Source organism: Pipistrellus kuhlii, unplaced genomic scaffold (genome assembly GCF_014108245.1).
Source record: "Pipistrellus kuhlii isolate mPipKuh1 unplaced genomic scaffold, mPipKuh1.p scaffold_m20_p_7, whole genome shotgun sequence".
Taxonomy (NCBI): Eukaryota; Metazoa; Chordata; class Mammalia; order Chiroptera; family Vespertilionidae; genus Pipistrellus; species Pipistrellus kuhlii.
Genome location: NW_023425573.1, coordinates 16,740,028 through 16,759,736, shown reverse-complemented (window position 1 = coordinate 16,759,736; position 19,709 = coordinate 16,740,028). Strand labels below are relative to the sequence as shown.

Here is a 19,709-nt window from a genome sequence, read left to right as displayed (position 1 = left end):
CCAAATTAAGAGTATTAGCTGGAAATATCCCCTTTTTTTTTTTTTTTTTAGCAAGTAGGCAAATACCTCTAAAGCAAAAACTGAGAAATAAACACACAAGCAAGCAGCTGGAAATGAAGTTTCCCACGGCTGGATCTCGTAAACCTTACCTCCAGGTCAATCACCAAACCCGGCTGGCACAGCTGGGTCTCGAAACTGAGGGAGTGCAGCTCCTCCGTCACGATGAGGGGGCCCTGCACGAGAAGGGGGCACTGGCGTTGGGTCCTGCCGCTCCCAAGACTTCCCGGCTGAGAGCTGCGCCAGCCTGGCCTCCCACCCCAGGTCGGTCACTGCAGCCGTCCCATGTTCTCTCCAGCACGGAGCGCTGGGACCATGGCCAGGGCCACTACTCAGGGAAAGAACTGTTGCCACCCCCTGATGCCCCTCCCCGAGTGGGCTGCACACTCCGCAGGTGGGTGGGCGATGCCAGGCCAGGTGTGATTCCCAACTGGAAGGCCATGTGCATGAGCCTGGGGTCACCGAGTGCCTTGATCTGGGTAGAAATGTGGTTTTCACAGAGCCCTGCTACCTGTTATCTCACGTGAGATGGGAACACAGCCCTCCCAGAGGCACCCCCCCCCCCCCTGCCCACCCGCCCCGGCCCCGGCCCTGAGGGAATGCAGTGCCGCATCATGAGCGGCTGGGAGGCCTCGGGAGCCGGGCCAGCCCCTCAGCAGGACAGCCACGGTCTGACCTCACACGGCTTCCGCACTTCCCTGCTCTCTCTCCCTGGTTCTGTGCTCTGAGCCGGGTAAGACCTCGAGCTCAGAGAGTGTGGGTCCCGGGCGGCCCGTCCACGGGCCAGATCGGATCGAATTTAGAGGTTCAACTTCAGGGTTGGCAGCCGGTGGGCGGTGACATCACAGCCAGGGCCACCGGGACAGGAAGTCCTAATAAGCCCTCGTTTCACAGCCAGTCCTCCGGCTCTCTCGTGAGGTTTCTGGGACCCCAGCACTTGGCATAGCAAGAACAGCATCACATCTCAAACCAGAGGTGTGGCCGCTCCCCTGCGAGGACAGACTACAGAGGCCACGGAGACTACAGGCCCAGGCCAGGGCCGGCCCCCGCTCCCCCCTATGCTGGCGGCGGGCAGCAGGGACGGCACATTCCACACCAAACCCCTGTGCTGCCGTCCCCATGCACAGCTCCTGCTGACCGCAGCACGGACATGATCCTCCAGGATGTGGCTCTGAAAAGGCCGCGGCAGCAGGCCGCTGCCCTGGGGGCGTGGGGGCAGGGGCACCTTGCTTTCTGCAGGGCAGTTGCAGAAACCGGCCTCCAGTTCCAGTCCTGACAGTGACCCTCTGCACCCAGAGCTACTCCCACAGACCTCCTGTGGGTCCAGGTCTCCCCTGCAAAACGTGAGGAGCACAGGCGCCTGCAGACCCCGTCACCCCCCACCCGGGCAGTCTGGGAGGATCCGACCCACTTGAGAGCGGAACCGTTTGAAAGCCATAAGCCACAAATGCAGGGTGTCTGCTGTTGCTACTGACGCGCCCACCACTCTGCCCTGCTGGGCCTGAGCACCTGTGCGAGGCGTCCCGGCCATGGGGGTGCTGGGCCACCCCCCGACAGACCTGCGGCTGAGACAGACTCACCTCGTTGGTTCTGTTGCCGGCGTTCTTCTGCTCCTTCAGTTGCTATAAAACAAGAAGCCACCTAAGTACCCGACCCGATCTTAGAAGATGCCATTTTCATTTACAATCACACCAGGGTCGGGCCTCGGGAAGAAGGCAGCCGAAAGCTATGCTCAGAACCAGAGCATATGACTACAGGGCCTTGTGCGGGGTCCCAGGCAGGAGCCTGCCCACAGCCAGGCATCGGCCATCACTCGCGTGCGGGAGGAGCTGCCCTCCCTCCCCTGAGTGACTCATCTCCCTCCCCAGCCGCTCCAGGCTCTCCAGGCTCAGGGGTCGGCCTCTGCTCCCCCACCTGCCCCCGCAGTCCCCAGGCAGGCCCAGCAGTTCAGGACCAGCTAAGACTGTCCTCACAAGGAGCCGATCCTTGTTGTCGAGGAAACAGCTTAGGGTCCGAGAGCAGCTCTGGATGCGCTCGGCTCCTGAGTTTGGATCGAGGCTCTCACACCAAGTCTAATTTCCCGGAGGGGCCGTTGTTCACGAGAGGCCGGGAGGCGGCTAGGTGAAGGCTGCCTTGAGCCTCCCTGCAGGCTCCGGGAGCACTGAAGGCTCGGCACCAGCCGTCCTCGGCATGCAACCAGGGTTTGCAGGGGGGCGGCTGAGGCACCGCTCACCTCCACCCCTGCTGCCGGGTGGCAGTGGTGCAGGGCCACCAGGAGGCGAATGTGAGGAAGGAGGTGAGGGGACCCTGGGGTCTGCCACACCTGGGCGGAGGAAAGGCCCAGCTGGAACCACAAGAACCTCTGGGGAAATGGCAGAGCACCAGGCACCACGTGCAGGTCACTTATGTGTGCACTGGTATGTGGGAGACACTGAGTCCCTGCACCCCAAATAGTGTCTCTGGGAGAGAGACGCAGCAGACAGAGTGCACAGTCCTGGGCTGGGGAGGGACTGAGGTTCCCCAAGCGCTGGGGGGAGGGGTGGTCACCAGTCACAGAGGGGCATCTCCTCCCAGGGGGCCCCCCCACATCCCACAAAGTCCTAGGAAAGCAGCAGCACTGTAAAGGGGGACTGGCCGCCTTACCAGGTGCCGGAACTCGGCAGCCAGGCTGCCGTTGGTGGACTCCTCCATGTTCATCACCTTTGTGTGTGTGCCCAAGATGTTGAACTTTCGGAACCTGGGCGGCAGAGGAGAGAGGTGTAAACGGCTTGGAACTTCGACAAAGAAAGAAGGTGGTAGAATAAGTGCCAAGTACTACGTACCCTTTCACTGTGTTTCTCTCGTTCACGTCTCTGCAAAAAGAAGGATCCATGTAAAATGGTATCTAGGCACTTAAGCTTTGAAATGAGCTTTATCAAACGTGTAAAATTATATCTACAAATAAAAGGTCACCAAAAAGGTAACTCTGTACCCGTGGGCTTTCTGCCCTTCCTTTCGCTCACTCGTTCCCACACCCGTCTGCTCAGGACCACTGGATAATGAATCACAGGGCAGGAATTTTTCATTTGTGCAACATGCGAACAGCACCAGCCGTCAGTCTCTTGTGAGGTGTGAGCTAGCCAATGGGTGCCAGCATGTCCTCACGCAACACAAGCCTCAGTTGTCACTATTAGTGGAGCAACTGCTCACTCCACGCACAGCACTGTGCCAAGCCCCGAGGACTCCCCTCAGCAGAGCCCTGCTCGGAACCGAAAGGACCTTCGGAAGTGGCCGCTTAGCCCTTGGCTGCAGTCACGGCAGCTGGGCACCTGCAGCCTCCCCCGGGCGGGGCGGCCTAGGAGGCAGGCGGTGTGGAGGCTGGCACAGTGCCAGCTCACTCTTGTGAACTTGCTCCTATGCCGTCTAAACAGGCCAGGTGTGAGGGACAGGAGCGGGAGCTGCAATTACAACCCGCTGGGATCCCCGTACAACGGCCACATTTCCATAGGACGTGCATCTTGGATAGTAGTCGAGATATCTTACTTATCAAACAGAACTTTGACTTTCAAGTTATAATTCAGCTCTTGCAATTTCACCAACAATCTGGAAAGAAAAATGAAAGTCATCATTACTTAAAAAAAACTCGATTACAATTTATTTTGCCGATTCCCTATCAATGAACATTTAGATAACCCCCACCTTCTCCAGCTTGGGGTTATTACAAACAATGACACTGACATCTGTATCTGCGCGCCTGGGCTTCGGAAGTGTGTTTGAGGGACACATGCCCAACTGTGACTGCGGGCAGAATGGCGATGGCAGACTCTGAGAGCACGCAGCACCTGCTCCCTACACAGCCTAGCCCACGCGGGGTTTTTACAAAATTTCTACTTTTGGTCAATTGTATGGGTAAAATATAGTAAATACTTTTACTAAAGCTTGTATCTAATGCTTGTTCGCTTGGGGGTAGATTAAAAACTGTCGCCCCTCATCAGGAAGATGAGGGTCCCCTCTCTCATCACCTGGGCGGGGTGGAGCAATGGAGACTCGGCCTTCTGTGCTCGGCTGAGCTGGAGGCCCCGGGCAGGAGCCCTTATGTCTCGCTCTGCTCCATGTGGAGGTGACGGGATGAGACTTCCGGTGCCCTCCCAGCTGTGGGTGCCAGGACCCAAGGGTGCTGAGTGTAGTGCCAGGAAGTACCACCTTCGACCTCACTATCAGCCCAGCACATGGGACCAGGGCTGACTCAAGGCAAGTGCTGCTCCCCGGAGCCCCACTGCTCCCCTGGCTGGTGCTGCTCCCCAGAGTCCCACTGCTCCCCTGGCTGGTGCTGCTCCCCAGAGTCCCACTGCTCCCTGGAGCCCTGCTGCTCCTCTGATCAGTGCTGCTTCCCAGAGCCCTGGAGGGGCAGGTGAGCGGGGCAGCTGTTCCATAGGAGGGAAAGCATGTGTCCTCACATGGAAACGTCTCCACAGTTTATCATCAGGAGAAAAACAAGCCGCAAAACAACTAACTAGCAGAATCCCGGTTCTTAGACATAAGACGCTGCACATCATATGTGTCTGTGTGTGCATGTGTGTCTATAAACACACACATAACTCATGTACTATGTAGACGTGAACAAACCCAGTGAGGACTGGCACAGGCTGTTACCACAGGCGTCTGCACATCTGATGAGCGAACTATGAACCCACTTGGCAGAAAAATGTATGTGCCACAGGCCCCCACACAAGGTACATGGGTTCTGGGGACATATGAAGCTCTTTCCTGCACTGACGCTCAAGAGGGAAGGGGCTGCTGGCACTCAGTCTGACTTCCTCGTGCAGGGAATGCGCACTGCGTCTACACTGGAAAAAATCGGGGTGGTGCGCACACACACCTTTTACAGCGCTAGGGGGAAGGGCCAGGCAGACCCTCCGCCTGAAGAAGGGTTCGGAATAAAGTGTCCAGTGCGGACTCCTCCCCCAGACGCACCCGGGCAGCGCTGTGGGAGGAGCGGGGAGCGTTCTCACCTCAGCTTCACGGTGAACTGCACGCCCGTCTTCAGGACCAGCGGCCTCTGCGGGTGCGTGGGCATGCAGGGCTGCCGCTCCACCACGAAGGAGCTGTGGGTCCCAGCAAAGCACAGGTTAGCGTTCCCAGGAAGGCCGAGCGGTAAAAACCCATCTCCCACAGAGGAAGGGGGTACAGGGCACAAGCGAAGAAGCAGTTTGGAGGGATCTAAGGGGGATAAAATGGGGGCTCCTAGTAAGTAAAGCAACACTCGGGTCTGTCTCATTTGCTCTTGACAGAACCAGAGGAACTGCCCAGGGATGCGATCCTCTTTACCAGCGAGACCCTCAGCTGGGCTGTGTACACTGCAGTCTGACTGAGAAGCCAACCTGCTAACGATTTATTACAATGATCCTTCCGCACGCGCACAGCATCGGATCTAAGTGTTAAGTGAGGGAGGATGTGAGAGCCTGAGGGGAGAGGAGGCCAGAGGGAGGGGACCCGGCTGATGAGGGGAGACCCGCTGTCTCTGCACGGCCTGGCTGTGGAGGGACAGAGAAGGGGTGACATTCACTAGTTCCCACTCTAGGCAGCCACAGAAGGAAGGACTCTGGGAAGAACTGACTGGCCATGAAAAGTTTATGTAACCCAGTAAACCCTCTTTTTTTTTTTTTTAAATATAAATATATTTGTGTTGATTTCAGAGAGGAGGGGAGAGGGAGAGAGGAACAGAAACATCAATGATGAGAAAGAATCACTGTTCAGCTCCCTCCTCACGCCCCCTCCTGGGGATCAGGCCCGCAATCTGGGCATGTGCCCTTGACCAGAACCAAACCCAGGACCCTTCAGTCCGCAGGCTGATGCTCTGTCCACTGTGCCACACCGGCCAGGGCCCATTAGACGCTCCTTCCTTACTGGATGACCACACAGATTTCCTCGGAGCAACAGACCTGCAGAGGTGCGACGGCCTCCCCTTACCTCTGGATGAGCTGCTGGAAGAGGCTGAAGGTGCGGTCCGACAGGGCCTGCTTGTTCTTGGTGATGGGGTCGTGGTCGTAGGTGTACTTCTGCTCCAGCTCCTCGAGCTTTTTAAGCTGCTGGCGGACCTGCTGCAGACTCTCGGCGACGACAGTGAACCTGGGCAGCACGGGGCAGGGCTCAGTCAGAAACGGCCCGCAGCGACCGGGCCTGAGGGCCCGCGGACACCAGCAAGGGGTTCTCACGGGTAGCACACCGCTATCTACATGGGTGCACACGCACCGCAGGGGGTGATGGGGGGACGAGGCTCCTCTCAGTGGTATTTGGGGAGAAAACACTAACACGTGCTGCTCTCTCTGGTCGCCATGAAGCCCTCCTATGCATTCTCAAGTGCACATCCAACTTCTGGAAACCTCTGAGGCAACCCCTCCCCTCATCCCCCATGGGACCGGTTAGCTCTGGCAGCACTGCATTGCCAGAATCACCCACACCACCTCCTGCCTGCACGCCCAGGGCTCCTTCCCGGCCAGGACCAGCCGCCCTCCCCCTGCGCCCCAGGCCTGGCCAGAGACGCACACAGCTTCAGGACGTACTCATGGGTGGATGACCACACAAACTGTTATGCCACCCTAGAAAATGCCTCAATAGTTTGTTTTTATAAAACATCAGGACCCGAGTTGTTAAAGGTGTTATGTGACAACCATGTCCCTGGTGTTCTGGCACCAATGACATGTCCCTTAGCCCCGGGGCAGCAGGGAGAGGAGTGCCCTGGCCCGGCGGAGCGGGGCTGGCCGCCAGGGCGGGCGGGGCCACGGCCACGCTCACCAGCTCTGCAGCTGATCGAGGCAGGCGTTGGGGGGGCCCCCAATGCAGGCGCTCTGCTGCCTCCGCTTCCACTCCACCAGCTCGTCGTTGATCAGGGCCTTCTGGGTCAGCTCGGTGGCATTGAGCACCTCGATGATTTTGTGAATGACTTCCTGCGGGGAGAGGGCAGACAAAGCAAAGTAAACGTACCTTTAATCGCCGAGTTTTAAGCAATTTTCTTAAAGCAAAGCCACCAGCCTTTCATCTATGTCAAGGGGTTATAAAAACCATCTCTCCTCCGCCCTGACCTCCAGTGCGCCCCTCACAGTCCCTGACGAACGCTGCACGTCTCCCGGAAGGGGAGTCCCTACCTTTCTCTTGTTGTCCAGCATCAAGAACATCTTCTGCAGTAACATCTGCTCTTGTTTCTGATCGCTCTTGGCCACGCCATTGGCTTCGTGCTCTGTGATGGGCAGAGACACAGGCAGATGTAAAAGGGAAGAGAGAAAGGATGAGCGAAGACCATGCCCCCAGGCCCGTGGCAGAGCCGTGGCCCAGCACTATGTGGCTAGAGGTCAAAGTCGGTCTTCTCCAGTCTTCCTTGAATAGAAGGAGGAAAACGTCCCACGTGTAAGAATTGGTCGCACGAAACAAAACCCTTGTCTCTAATGACCCTGCCGGGTGGCAACAGCACTGCCTGGTTCTGCAGTCACTGTCACAGTCTGACCTCAAGGAACCTGCGTGGCAAACTCCAAACCTGCAGTGGCTCTGAGAGAAGTAGACGATTAGGAAGTGAGAGTAGCTGAGGTTCCTTCTCTCAGAGTTTTTACCCAGGTCATACGCATGATCTCTTCACTATTTCTTATTGAATTTATTGGGGTGATCCTGGTTAATAGAATTATTAATACATAGGTATACAATTCTACAACACACTATCTGTATATTGCGTGCTTACCCCCTCAAGTTAGGTCTCCTTCCGTCACCATTTATCCCCCTTTTGCTCTAATATTAACCATGCTGTCCTCCAATTGACTGCTGGGGTCACAGCAGTACCCCACATGTTCTACGCAGTGCACACTTGTGGGATTTTTTTCAGTTGCTGTCATCATTAAACACAACAACAAGCCCGGCCGGCATGTCTCAGTGGTTGAGCGTTGTCCTATGAATCAGGAGGTCACAGTTCAGTTCCCGGTCAGGGCACATGCCCAGGTTGTGGGCTCAATTCCCAGTAGGGAACATGCAGGAGGTAGCTGATCCATGATTCTCTCTCATCATTGATGCTTCTATCTCTCTCTTCCTTTCTGAGGTCAATAATAAAAATAAATAAATAAATAAATAAATAAATAAAATAAAAATTAAAACAAAAACACAACAACATAGAGCTACTGCTTGAAGACACGAGAAGAATGCTGACCGTTATCCAAAGAGCACACACACGTGGAGCTGGAACGTGGGAGAGCTTAGGCACTGGGCCTGGGAACTCACCCCACATTCCTAACCGTCTCTGTCAGCCAGCGGGCTAGACACAACAAGTCAAGTAGCACATCCCCTGCCACCAAGGGCGCCACAGGGGCCTGGGGATAGTGCTGCTGCCCCCTAGGGGTACGAGCCGGACATGCACAAGACACCTGCACAACACATTATCTGACCCCCAGCATCCCAGCACTGAAGGCTGAATTACATAGGTATACCATCACTCAGCCAGACGGGCAATTCCACGTGGAAATATCGGCACTTGGGAAGGAGGATTGGTCTCTGTTGGCTCACGCAGGCGGAAAAACTCACGACCAACAAGCACCGTACTGCATGTGAGCTTACCTCTGTTCTGCGAGGTTTTGCATTTAAAGTCATATTCATCTTGTAAGTCTTCCAGCGTCTTGATTTCATGCTCTATCCACTATAAATAGAGACATAAACAGGGTGGTTACTGATCAGCTTCCAAAACTTTACGAAACAGATCACTGCTTCCAGAAGACCCAGAAAACTGACAATAACCCCGCTCCCTCAGACGAACGAGACTTGCAAAATCCGAGTCAGACACATGAAATAGTGGCCGTTTCATTAATAAACATATAGTAACTTCATTTACAAAAGACACTACACAACCAGCCAGTGTGGCTCAGTAGCTGAGCATCGACCCGTGAACCAGGAGGTCACGGTTCGATTCCTGGTCAGGGCACAGGCCTGGGTTGCGGGCTCGATCCCCAGTGTAGGGCCTGCAAGAGGCAGCCGATCTATGATTCTCTCTCATCATAGATGGTTCTATTTTTCTCTCCCTCTCCTTTCCTCTCTGAATCAATAAAAGTATATTTCTTTCAAAAAAGGAAAGAAACTATGTCGGGACGGGGCCCTGATCCTTACTGCAGTGATGGGCTCCCCAGGAGGCTAGGACGATGCCATCTGATGCACCCCATGCCTGTGTGACCCAGAGACCCACGGGAGGCCCGGCCCCATCAGCTGGCCTTTCCATCGACACAGGTCTGGTTAGAGCGTGCTTACTCTTCCCCAAACAGCCCTCAGAGTACCTCAGATGGTGGGAGAACGGGAAGGGAATATACAGTTTTCGGCGCCCATGTGGCTATTTAACCAGGATATGAGTTTTATATTATTTTTGTTAATTTTATAATGTTAAACTTTAATAATAACAAATAATTGTTGAGAACTGATTATCGAGAACTGCTTATCAAAGTTCGCATTGTTGATCAGTTGTTAGAATTCGACCACCATTGTTTGGACTTAATGAACAATGGCATTTTTTGGAATTGGCAACGATGAAACGTTTTGTAACAGTCTCTCAGATGATACACGTCAAACTGTGTGCTAGTAAGCTAGTTACACAAGTGATGTCATTACAAATCAGCTATTCATATAATTGGGTAAGTAACTTATTTATTTACTTCATAAATACATAAATTTTCTTGAATTTAGCAGACAGTACTAAATTATTTATATTTTACAGTGGCGGCAAAAAGTCTAGCACCAGCCTTGAAAGTGACACGACTTACATTACGGCAAATTCAGAGGAAAAATAATACAAGTTAGTATTGTTATTATTTAGAAAGAAATATAGGATTAAAATTAAAATAATTTAAAAAATATAGTTACTTTATAACAATCAAATTAATTTATAAACTAACAATAAAATATATTCATGTAATTATGTAACTACTTACTGTGTTTTTAAACAATATGTATATAATAATTTATAATATAATATAAACCAAATTTTTAATCAAGAAAACACACACACACACACACACCCCCGTCAATGGTGTCCTGCTTTACCAATGTTAAAATCTGGTCACCTTAGGTTTGGGCCTCAGCTAAACGTTTCTCCTCCACTGTTTAAAGGACTGAGATGTGTTGCTATGGTTACACTGAAAGCTTTCCCTCCCCAGAAAGCCGCGGGCACTCGATACTCACATTCACCTTTTCCTTCACATCCTTGACGCGGGCATCCAGCTCCTTCTGCTTGTCGAGCATCACCGTGCCCGGAACGCTTCCCGCCTGCGCCTGTAACGGGGCGCATGACCGACTGTCACCCTTTCCTCTGGGACTTACCTGCTGGTCCCACTCCAAGGTCAAGTCTATGCCCTGTGCCCCCACGCCCTCCGACACCTTCCCACAGGGGTGCCTGCAGGGAACAGTTCCGTTCCCAGGGCCCTGGAGAAGATGCTGGCGAACTGTGACTGCCACGGAAGGACCAGGCCCAGTTCGTGCTGAAACAGATGTCCCACTGATCCATGCGGCTGCAGGCGCCACACAGGGATTTGCTTCAGGTTTCTCAGGGTCTGCAGACAAGTTTCTTCTTATTAACCCCAGACTCCTATGATTTCACTCATAGGGGTGAACGCAAACAACGGGTGGTGGGTGCCAGAGGGAAGGGGGTGGGATGGAATATAAGGTAATAGGACACTGGACTCTGGGTGGTGGACACGCGGTGCAGTATACAGGTCCCATTACATAAAGCCCCCACCCAAAACCTGTATGTTCCCGTGGGCCAATGTCACCCCAATCCATTTAATAAAAAAAGAACCCTGTCCTTGTCTGTCTTAAAGCCTTGGAGTCCCCGTGCGGTCCCAGACTGGCGCCTCTTGCACCTCAGCTTGCTGGGAGGCAGGGTGGCGGGGTCTGATTTTGACTCAGACCCCCCTGGTGACCTCACCAGGTAACGCAGAGGCATGATGGCGCTGCTGCTAAGGCTTTCGGGAACACGCCTTCGGTTCACCTGTCAGACTAGTCAGCTTGAGCTTAAAACGGATGATATGTAGCTTTAAATGCTTGCCCTCGCTGGTGTGGCTCAATGGACAGAGCATCAGCCTGCAAGTGGAAGGCTCCTGGGTTTGATTCTGGTCAAAGGCACATGCCCAGGTTGCAGGTTTGTTCCCCAATAGGTAGTGTGCAGGAGGCAGCCGATCCATGATTCTCTATCATCATATCATCATTGATGTTTCTATCTTTTCTTTCCCTCTCTCTCTGAAATCAATAACAAATATTACATTTAAAAAAAATAGCCGAAACCGGTTTGGCTCAGTGGATAGAGCGTCGGCCTGCGGACTGAAAGGTCCCAGGTTTGATTCCGGTCAAGGGCATGTACCTTGGTTGCAGGCACATCCCCAGTAGGGGGTGTGCAAGAGGCAGCTGATCGATGATTCTCTCCCATCACTGTGTTTCTCTCTCTCTCTCCCTCTCCCTTCCTCTATGAAATCAATACAAATATATTACAAAACGAAAAACAAAGCTCTTTCTGGCGTGCAGTTCGGTTGGTTAGAGCATTGTCCTGATACTCCAAGGTTTGGGGTTTGATTCAGGTCAAGGCACATATAAGAATCAACCAATGAATGTATAAATAAGTGGAACAACCTATCGATGTTTTTTTCTCTTCCCCTCTCCCTTCCCCGATCTTTCTCTCTCTCTCAAATCAATAAATTAAAACCAAAACAAAACCCAAAGCTCTTGCTTGTCCCATCAACCAGTTCTCCTCCGCAAACCTCCTGTGCCGTCAAAGCCCTTCCCCTCCCTCCCTCCCTCGTCCTCCCGGCTCAGCACACAGGCACTCCCAGTGACAGTTACAGACTAGTCACCCCGACCTTTCACTGTCTCACTCCGTCTGAGCCTTCACGACAAGCCCCACATTGAACCCGAGTCTGCCCACTTGCTCACCCCCCTTCTCCTACCCCTCCCACCCCCCCACCCCCACCCCCCCGGGCTGCAGCAAGAACCCATTCAGGACCTGCCTGCATCCTTACTGACCCTGCACCCCAGAACAGTGTCCGACCCTGATCTACACAGCCAGTCCCCAGCCACCCCATCACTGTCAACACAGCACCCTGACCAGTTATCTCCATGGCGATCCTTCCTATCTGGAAGAACTGTGTCTATTAGTTGTCACTTTTACGAGCTTGGTCCGTAACACCCCTACTTCTGATTTCCCACTTCCTGGGGCTACAACATCAGGGGCCTGCTCACCACCACCTCAGTAACATTTGTTGGAAAAATAAATGCATTTATTTTATTATTATCATCAGTGTTCAATTAGAAGAAGAAGTACCTGATTGAATCTCTGTGCATTTTCCAGAATTTTTCTTTCCTCCTTCAGACAGTTATAGATGATCATTGACATCAGAATTGGGTCTTCCTGAAAATTATCCTATGTATGGGTGGTCAGGACAAAAGTAAATTACGTATCAGAATGTTTAAGTCGCTGTGCATTGTAAATTGAGATGAACTCATTCATATTCACTGAGAAATCTCATCTCACATTTATTAAATTCTACAGAAGTTAATATTTGGTAAAATCAGAATATTCTTTTCACAAATTCTGACAAAAACTGCTCTAACTTTCCAATTAAGTGCAGGTACCTCAATTACTTCCTGATTTAAAAACCAAATATTTTTATACATGGTTCCTATCATACTTTTTCTTTAATTACTACTTCTCTTTTATAGGAATGATCCTTAGTGAGGGTCCTGAGACACTGCAAATGATGCAGCAATGACCCATGACGTTCCCACTGGTCTCTGCTTCCGTTAGACCAGAGACGTCTCCTCAATTTTTCTGCTTCCTTGCCAAAAGTAGTTGTAAAATACTGGCAATCGTGGCTTTTTATTTTTTAAACAGCATCGTGGCTTTTTATAACAGGTGTATGCCAGCCAAGTCGATAGGAGAACCAATGTTTATGCAGTTAACCGGACTTTCCTGGCATTATAAAACCCTAGACCAGGAAAAACAAGGTGCTCACAACCTCAGGATAGCAGTTGGCTGTGTTTTTATGAAACAGGAAAACAACAGTGCTCGCCTCCATTAGAACAGGAGTGTCCTACTGTGGGAGCCAGACTTAAGGACAAGGGAGTGCTTCTGGGGTAAACCCAAAACTCCGTAGCACGTTCTCTCCGGCCCAGAGCCCCCAGACCCTCCCTCGCAGGGCAGCCCCACAAGAAGCAAGGCCGGGAGGGCCTCGCCCTAGCGCCCCGCCACCCCTCGGACCCCAGGAGGCCCCACTGTGTGCTGGGCTCCCTCTTCATCGCAGACGAGGACTGACCGGACTCGGCACGGACGCCCCTCTGGGCTTTGCCGTGGCGCTCTAGCTCACTGCTCTTAAAACGGAATCTTCCTCCTCTGGTTTAAATAGCTTCAACCTTTAGTCAAACAAGTCTGTCGCGTCACATTTTCTCAGAATCACATTTTCTTGCCTAACGAGGGATACGCTGAAACCTAAACATCCCATGTGCTTACCAAACGAGCTGGCAGTATTTACTTGTGCTCTGAAGTCTTCGCCACAGGAAGGGACTGGGCTGACAGCCTCTAACTTTTCTGGATGCCAAAGCATGTGCTCAGTGAATGGCGAATGGAAAACTCTGTGAACACGGGCCATTCCCACACACACACACACACACACACACAGTGTACCTGCAGGTTGCGCTTGCTCTTCCTGATGTTGTGCTGCAGCAGGAAGTTGTTCTCCAGGGAAAAGCGGCTGTACTGATCGTCCAGCTGCGACAGCAGGTCGTGGAAACGGATGGTGGCGAACGAAACGTCATTGGCAGCGTGCTCCCTACAGGGAAAATCCACACGCTCACCAAGGGGCCGTTCTAAACACAAAGATCATCGCTGCCTCCGTGTGAAGCCGCTGACAGCAGTGAGTGCTCCCTCATTTTATCGCTTTCCTGAGACACGGATGCTGCTTTCAGCGGAGTCGGCACAATATTTGTTATACATAGCTAGCCCGAGAAACTCTACAACTCCCAGGCTGTGCACAACTCTGCTCATGGCGACCAACTCTGAGGGGAGAGGTCAGCAGGGGACCTCATTTTTTCTATGTCGAATACTCTCCGAACATCGAAAGCACCCATGGTCAGCAAAAAGAACTTTTAAAATAGAACATGGGTCACTTTTGAGTGATATGGCCTGAATACTATCACCTCTTCACATCTCTAAGCAATACTGTACCATACCTCAGCTTTAATGGTTTCTTTTAACTTCTTTCCATGGCCTATATCCTAACTTGGGCAGTAACTGGTGTCGCATTACCTAACATATCCAAAGCATTTAGGAGCATCTATAATAATAAAAGTGTAATAGGCTAATTGGACCAGAGGACATCCTTCCTTCTGGAGAAAGCCGCAGCGGGCGGGGTGGGTGGGGGCCAGGGCCAAGGCCCTTGCATGCATTTTGTGCATCGAGCCTCTAGTGTAGGGGTGTCGAACTCAATCAGAGAAGGGGCCAAAATCTAAAATCCAGCCTAAATCGCGGGCCGAATAGTTTACTGAACAGTCATAAACTGACAATGTTAACCAGAAATGTGAATTTGAAATGAGTGGAACAATCTTTTCCTTAACAGTGCTGTTAACCAACTCACATGCTATCAAGGATTTGGCCCGCGGGCCTTGTGTTTGACACATGTGCTCTAGTGTGTCATCATTAAACTGACAAGACTGCGTGAGGTGCTTAATGACTAATGCGTGTAGCTGTGTAGAGACATGTGTCACTTTTCAAATCCACACTCTTCTGGAACCGACAACCCCAGCGGCTCCGATGAGGTTCATCTTCCATGTCACTGAATCAGCCAGTTCCCTGAACAGACGCCGCCCCTCTCTAGCCCTCCTCACCAGTCCTGCTTTTCCAGCCACTGGGCCAGGTACTGGCGGATCTCCATGGGGAAGCTGTCATCGTAGAGCTGGTGCACCTGCTCCAGGAACTTGGCGTCCAGCTGCTGCAGCTCGTACCACTGGGACATCCTGGAGGAAAGCAGATGTCACGAGTGGAAGCCAGACTCTGGGGACGCACGCTTAGCATGGCGCTTCCTGCAGATGCTTTGCTGGATCCAATACATAATTTGCCTCTGAACTATATACTGCTTCAATAGTGTCTGTATGCTGAAGACTGTTTTGTTGCTGTTACTTTTTAATCTTTATTGCTGAAAGTATTACATGGTCTCGCTTTATCCCTCTCTGGCCCACGATCTCCCACCCGCAAGGTCTTTGGTTGATTACCTCCCACCCACCCTCCCCTGCCTTCCCTCCCAGATTCCACACTGGTTTTTTTTTTTTTAAAGCAACTTCTTTAAAAAAAAAAAGTATTGATTTCAGAGAGAAAGGGAGAGGAAGAGAGAGAAATAGAAACATCAATGATAAGAGAGAATCATTGATTGGCTGCCTCCTGCACGTCTAAAACTGGGGATTGAGCCCAGCACCCAAGCATGTGCCCTGACCAGGAATTGAACCTGGGACCCTTAAATCCACAGGCCGACGCTCCATCCACCGAGCCACACCAGCTAGGGCTACATTCTGTTTTTTAAATTGATTTTTTGAGTCAATGTTTTTTTTTGTTGTTGTTGTTGTTTTTCTTCTTTTCCAGGAAACACATTGTAAAGCCTTTGCTTAAACTTCTCGGGAAAGCCCTTTCTGGCCACCTTATTTAAAGGGACACCACCTCTCACCCTGGAAAATACTATACCACTTACTGATGCATTTTTCTCCATAGCACTTACCACCATCTAACATACCACGTATTTTCTTATCCTTTTTTTTTTTTTTTTTTTTTTTTTTTTTTTTTTTAAGATTTTTAAAATTGATTTTAGAGAGAGAGGAAGGGAGAGGGAGAGAGAGATAGAAACACCAGTGATGAGAGAGAATCATGGCTCGGCTGCCTCTTGCACGCCCCCTACTGGGGATCGAGATGAAGTCAGGCATATACCCTTGCCAGGAATCCAACCTGAGTCACACCAGCTGGGCCACATATTTTCTTACATAGTTTGATTACTTTTGTTTTCCTCACACGAAGAAAAGGTTTTCGGGAGGTTTTGTTCACTGGTTCCAGGGCAGTGCTGGACACACAGTAGGTGTTCAATAAATATGCCCTTTAAATAAATCTGTACTTTTATCAAACAAATAAATGCAAAACAACACCTAGATTTACCTAAGGACAAATCCTAAGAACTCTCCCAAAATTGCTCTGTTAAAAATTACAGTCCATCTGTAATTTAACTCAAAGAATTTTAAACTGGTATTTCACATTTTATGGCTCATAGGTTAAAATGAATTATTTTTGTTATATAGCTTTTAAAAGAGACATGTTTTCTTCTTTGCCAACTGCAAACAGTAAGTCTGGCACAAAATGTCTTAAATCTCAGTAATAACTTAAAGATCAAAACAACATCATCAAATATAGGATAATTGGGAAGGATAAAGTAATACTATCTCTTTGCATAACTGTAAGTCAGGTGTTTTTAAAATATATATATATTTTATTGATTTTTTACAGAAAGGAAGGGAGAGGTATAGATAGAAACATCGATGAGAGAGGATCATCGATCAGCTGCCTCTTGCACACCCCCCAATGGGGATGTGCCCGCAACCAAGGTACCGTACATGCCCTTCATCGGAATCGAACCTGGGACCTTTCAGTCCCCAGGCTGACGCTCTATCCACTGAGCCAAACCGGTTTTGGCTGTAAGTCAGTTTTTACACAGCAATTTTAAAGATGAACAATTAAGACAAAACCTGACTGAAGGGGGGAGCCCTGGCGTCCAGCAGGAGGTGAGGAGCCTCCCAATGCCACCCAGTTCAGGGTTTGCACCGACGCCTTTCCAAGTGGACGGAAGGGGGTGCTGTCCCGCCGGCCCTCGGAGGAGGGGCCTGGCTGTGCAAGCAGGGACGGGCTTGCTGGCAAGCACTCGTGTGCAGCACAAAGCCATATCTACCCACAATTGTCCTTCCAAAGGAGGATAAAGACACGGTGGGGAGGCAGAGCTATCACTGGCACAGCTGCCCTTTCGGCACTCTTTCTCTGGCTGCTCGATGCTCACTTCTCACGTCTTGTGCCTGAGCGGAAGGACCAGCTCTGTGGTCCCTCCTTCCCTGAGCTGTGTGTCAGAAGGATGTGCCTAAAGGATGGGCAGAGGCTGCGGCGGCTCTGGCCAGGCAAGTGCCCCCAGGCCACTCACTGGCTGTCCACTGGTTGGTGGTTAGGAGCCGAAGAATTAGGTCAGAGGCACTGCCTGGCACCGCGCAGGCAATCAATCCATTCACACCAACAAAGCCAGAACCCATCTTACCTTCCTACCAAGTGTGTTACCAACACAGGGAGCGGCACGATCATCCTCCAGGTACCTGGCTCCAGTCCCAAGCGCTCCTACGTCCCCGCCTCCGACACGACTTCCCAATCCGGCCTCTGCCACCCTCAGGTCGGACCCCATCCCTTGTTGGTTCAAAACTGCCAGCCTGCCCATGCTTAGGCTGACTTCCTCCCAGGCCCTCCCTTCAGCGATGAGCAAAGCAGCCCAGGCGCCCCGCTCTGCCCTTAAACACCGTCCCCCCACAGATGTCTGCCTCTCCGCACCCCACCGGCGTTCCAAGGAGGTGCGGACGCCCCTTCTCCGTAGAGCTGCCTGGGCCTGACTCAGAGACAGCGGAGCTTTCTCTGACGTGAACCCAGAGGCATCCGGTACCTCTGTTGGAGCGCCGGCCCCTGCCTTCCCTAGAGAGCTCTGTGATGAGTCCCCAGCGTGACATCAGATCCACGTTGCAGGGACCCAATTAAAAAAAAAAAAAAAAAAAAAGTCCTCTGCTCAGCCCTGACCGGTTTGGCTCAGTGGATAGAGAGTTGGCCTGTGGACTGAAGGGTCGCGAATTCGATTCCGGTCAAGGGCATGTACCTTGGTTGCGGGCGCATCCCCGGTGGGGGGGTGTGCAGAAGGCAGCTGATCGATGTTTCTAGCTTTCTATCTCTCTCCCTTCCTCTCTGTAAAAAAATCAATAAAATATATATATTTTAAAAAGTCCTCTGCTCCTTGGACAGTGTCTTGGACTCAGTACCCACCTGTGGAATTGATGATCTGGTGTATGTCAGAGCCATAGGAAGTAAAGGGCGAACCATATCACTGCCCAACCCGTCTGGGTCCCGCACCCTCATTAAGCAGGGGTTGCACCCTGGTTCATGGGGAGGCTCAGGTCTGATTTCCATCATCTAAAAGCAAAAACCTCTCCAACCAACACAACACGCAAAGCACAGTCAGCCACACACCAGCGCCTCTACCCCCAGCTCTTCGGTACCCGCCGAAGTTTAGGGAGGATGCACTGTGTGACAGGGGGGTGGGAGGGTGGGGAGGGGTTTGCAGGAAGGAAACGATCGCTTTCATGTTCTAGGAAGACAGTAAGCTCCTCCAGCTTTGAACAGGGAGACACAGTTAGGTTCCACAGTCATGCCACCGTCCCTTCGTTGCCACGGACAGTTACGGACTCCTCCATCACCTCATGCCCCGCGAGGGGCTGGGGACTGGATCTGAGCAGCACACAGCACTGCAGGGGCAGAATACCGGGTCTTCGTGCACAGGATGAGAGCTCCTAGCGCAGAAAGCTCTCCGGGGGTGGAACAAGCCCATCAAAGCCTCCTGCCGACCCTGGGTCCCGCGGATGCGGAGGGAGGGGGCTGGGAGGGCGGCATGGAGGGCGTGATGGCCTTTCCCATGCCATTTTACTGCCCGAACAAGGCGGGCCGGGCGACCGTGCCGGCCCCGAGAACCGCACCAGGGACACTCCGGACCGGGCCCTGGGGGCAGGGGGCCCACACACCTGTCCCGTCCGGGCCCGGTGCCCCGCTGCTCTGCCCGCCCCGCCCCGCCGCCGATCCGGACACACCCCAGCCTCGCACCCGGAACCCCAGGCTCACTCACTCTGCGCGCCGGGTGAGCGGGGACGGACGAAGGCGCCCCGGGCCGCCTCTGCTGGGCCTGGGGTCTCACAGGTGTCACCGGGCCTGCGGTGTGGGACCTCCCTGCGGACTCGGCGCCGGAAACCGAAAGTGCCGGCGAGGAAAAAAGGCAGTGCCGAGCGCCCCGCCTCCTCCGCCTCCACCAATCAGGGCACCGCGCTCGGCCAATCGGACGCGGCTGTTCCGCCAGCGCGCTGCCTCCCCCCCCGCGGCCCGCCGATGGGCCAATCCGCTGGGTCCTTGGGGCGGGGACCGCGCGTGAGTGACACTGCTCTGTCTGGCCGCTGGGCTGCGGGACCTTTGCGTTTTTGCCTTGTAGGGAGCCAGTAAGAAGGAAGTTGCTTGCGGGGGCCCAGACTCGGCCGTGTCCGCGGGACGCCCCGCATCTGAGCGCCTGCGGCTGAGGGCCGCCATTCTGGAACTCGGCTTGGCAGCTGAAGCCCGTGGGGGGCGTGCAGGGGCGACCCATCCGTGATTCTCTCTCCCTCTCTGAAATCAATAAAAAAAAATAAAAATAAAAAATAAAAAAAAAATATATATATATACACACATACATATATATATATATATATATATATATATATATATATATATATATATATATATATATATATATATATATATTTAAATGCGGTAAAGCCGAAACCAGTTTAGCTCAGTGGATAGAGCGTGGGCCTGCGGACTGAAA

General features: G+C 52.2%; 1 protein-coding gene across 2 annotated transcripts in view; it reads right to left on the bottom strand.

Moving 5' to 3' along the window:
• STAT1 (signal transducer and activator of transcription 1) overlaps nt 1-19,142 on the bottom strand; it is a 32,578-nt gene extending 13,436 nt beyond the window's left edge. For both annotated transcript variants that reach the window (XM_036421621.2, XM_045575284.1), the window contains exons 1-15: nt 18,984-19,142; nt 14,920-15,048; nt 13,721-13,865; nt 12,362-12,460; nt 10,234-10,323; nt 8,629-8,707; nt 7,182-7,273; nt 6,832-6,983; nt 6,007-6,165; nt 5,049-5,141; nt 3,580-3,639; nt 2,880-2,909; nt 2,701-2,794; nt 1,638-1,679; nt 150-233 (exon numbers count right to left, since the gene is read on the bottom strand). In XM_036421621.2, coding sequence (XP_036277514.1) covers nt 150-233; nt 1,638-1,679; nt 2,701-2,794; nt 2,880-2,909; nt 3,580-3,639; nt 5,049-5,141; nt 6,007-6,165; nt 6,832-6,983; nt 7,182-7,273; nt 8,629-8,707; nt 10,234-10,323; nt 12,362-12,460; nt 13,721-13,865; nt 14,920-15,047 — 1,347 coding nt within the window. In that variant the 5' untranslated portion in view covers nt 15,048; nt 18,984-19,142. The remainder of the gene's footprint in view (nt 1-149; nt 234-1,637; nt 1,680-2,700; nt 2,795-2,879; nt 2,910-3,579; nt 3,640-5,048; nt 5,142-6,006; nt 6,166-6,831; nt 6,984-7,181; nt 7,274-8,628; nt 8,708-10,233; nt 10,324-12,361; nt 12,461-13,720; nt 13,866-14,919; nt 15,049-18,983) is intronic.
• Between the last annotated feature and the right edge of the window lie 567 nt (nt 19,143-19,709).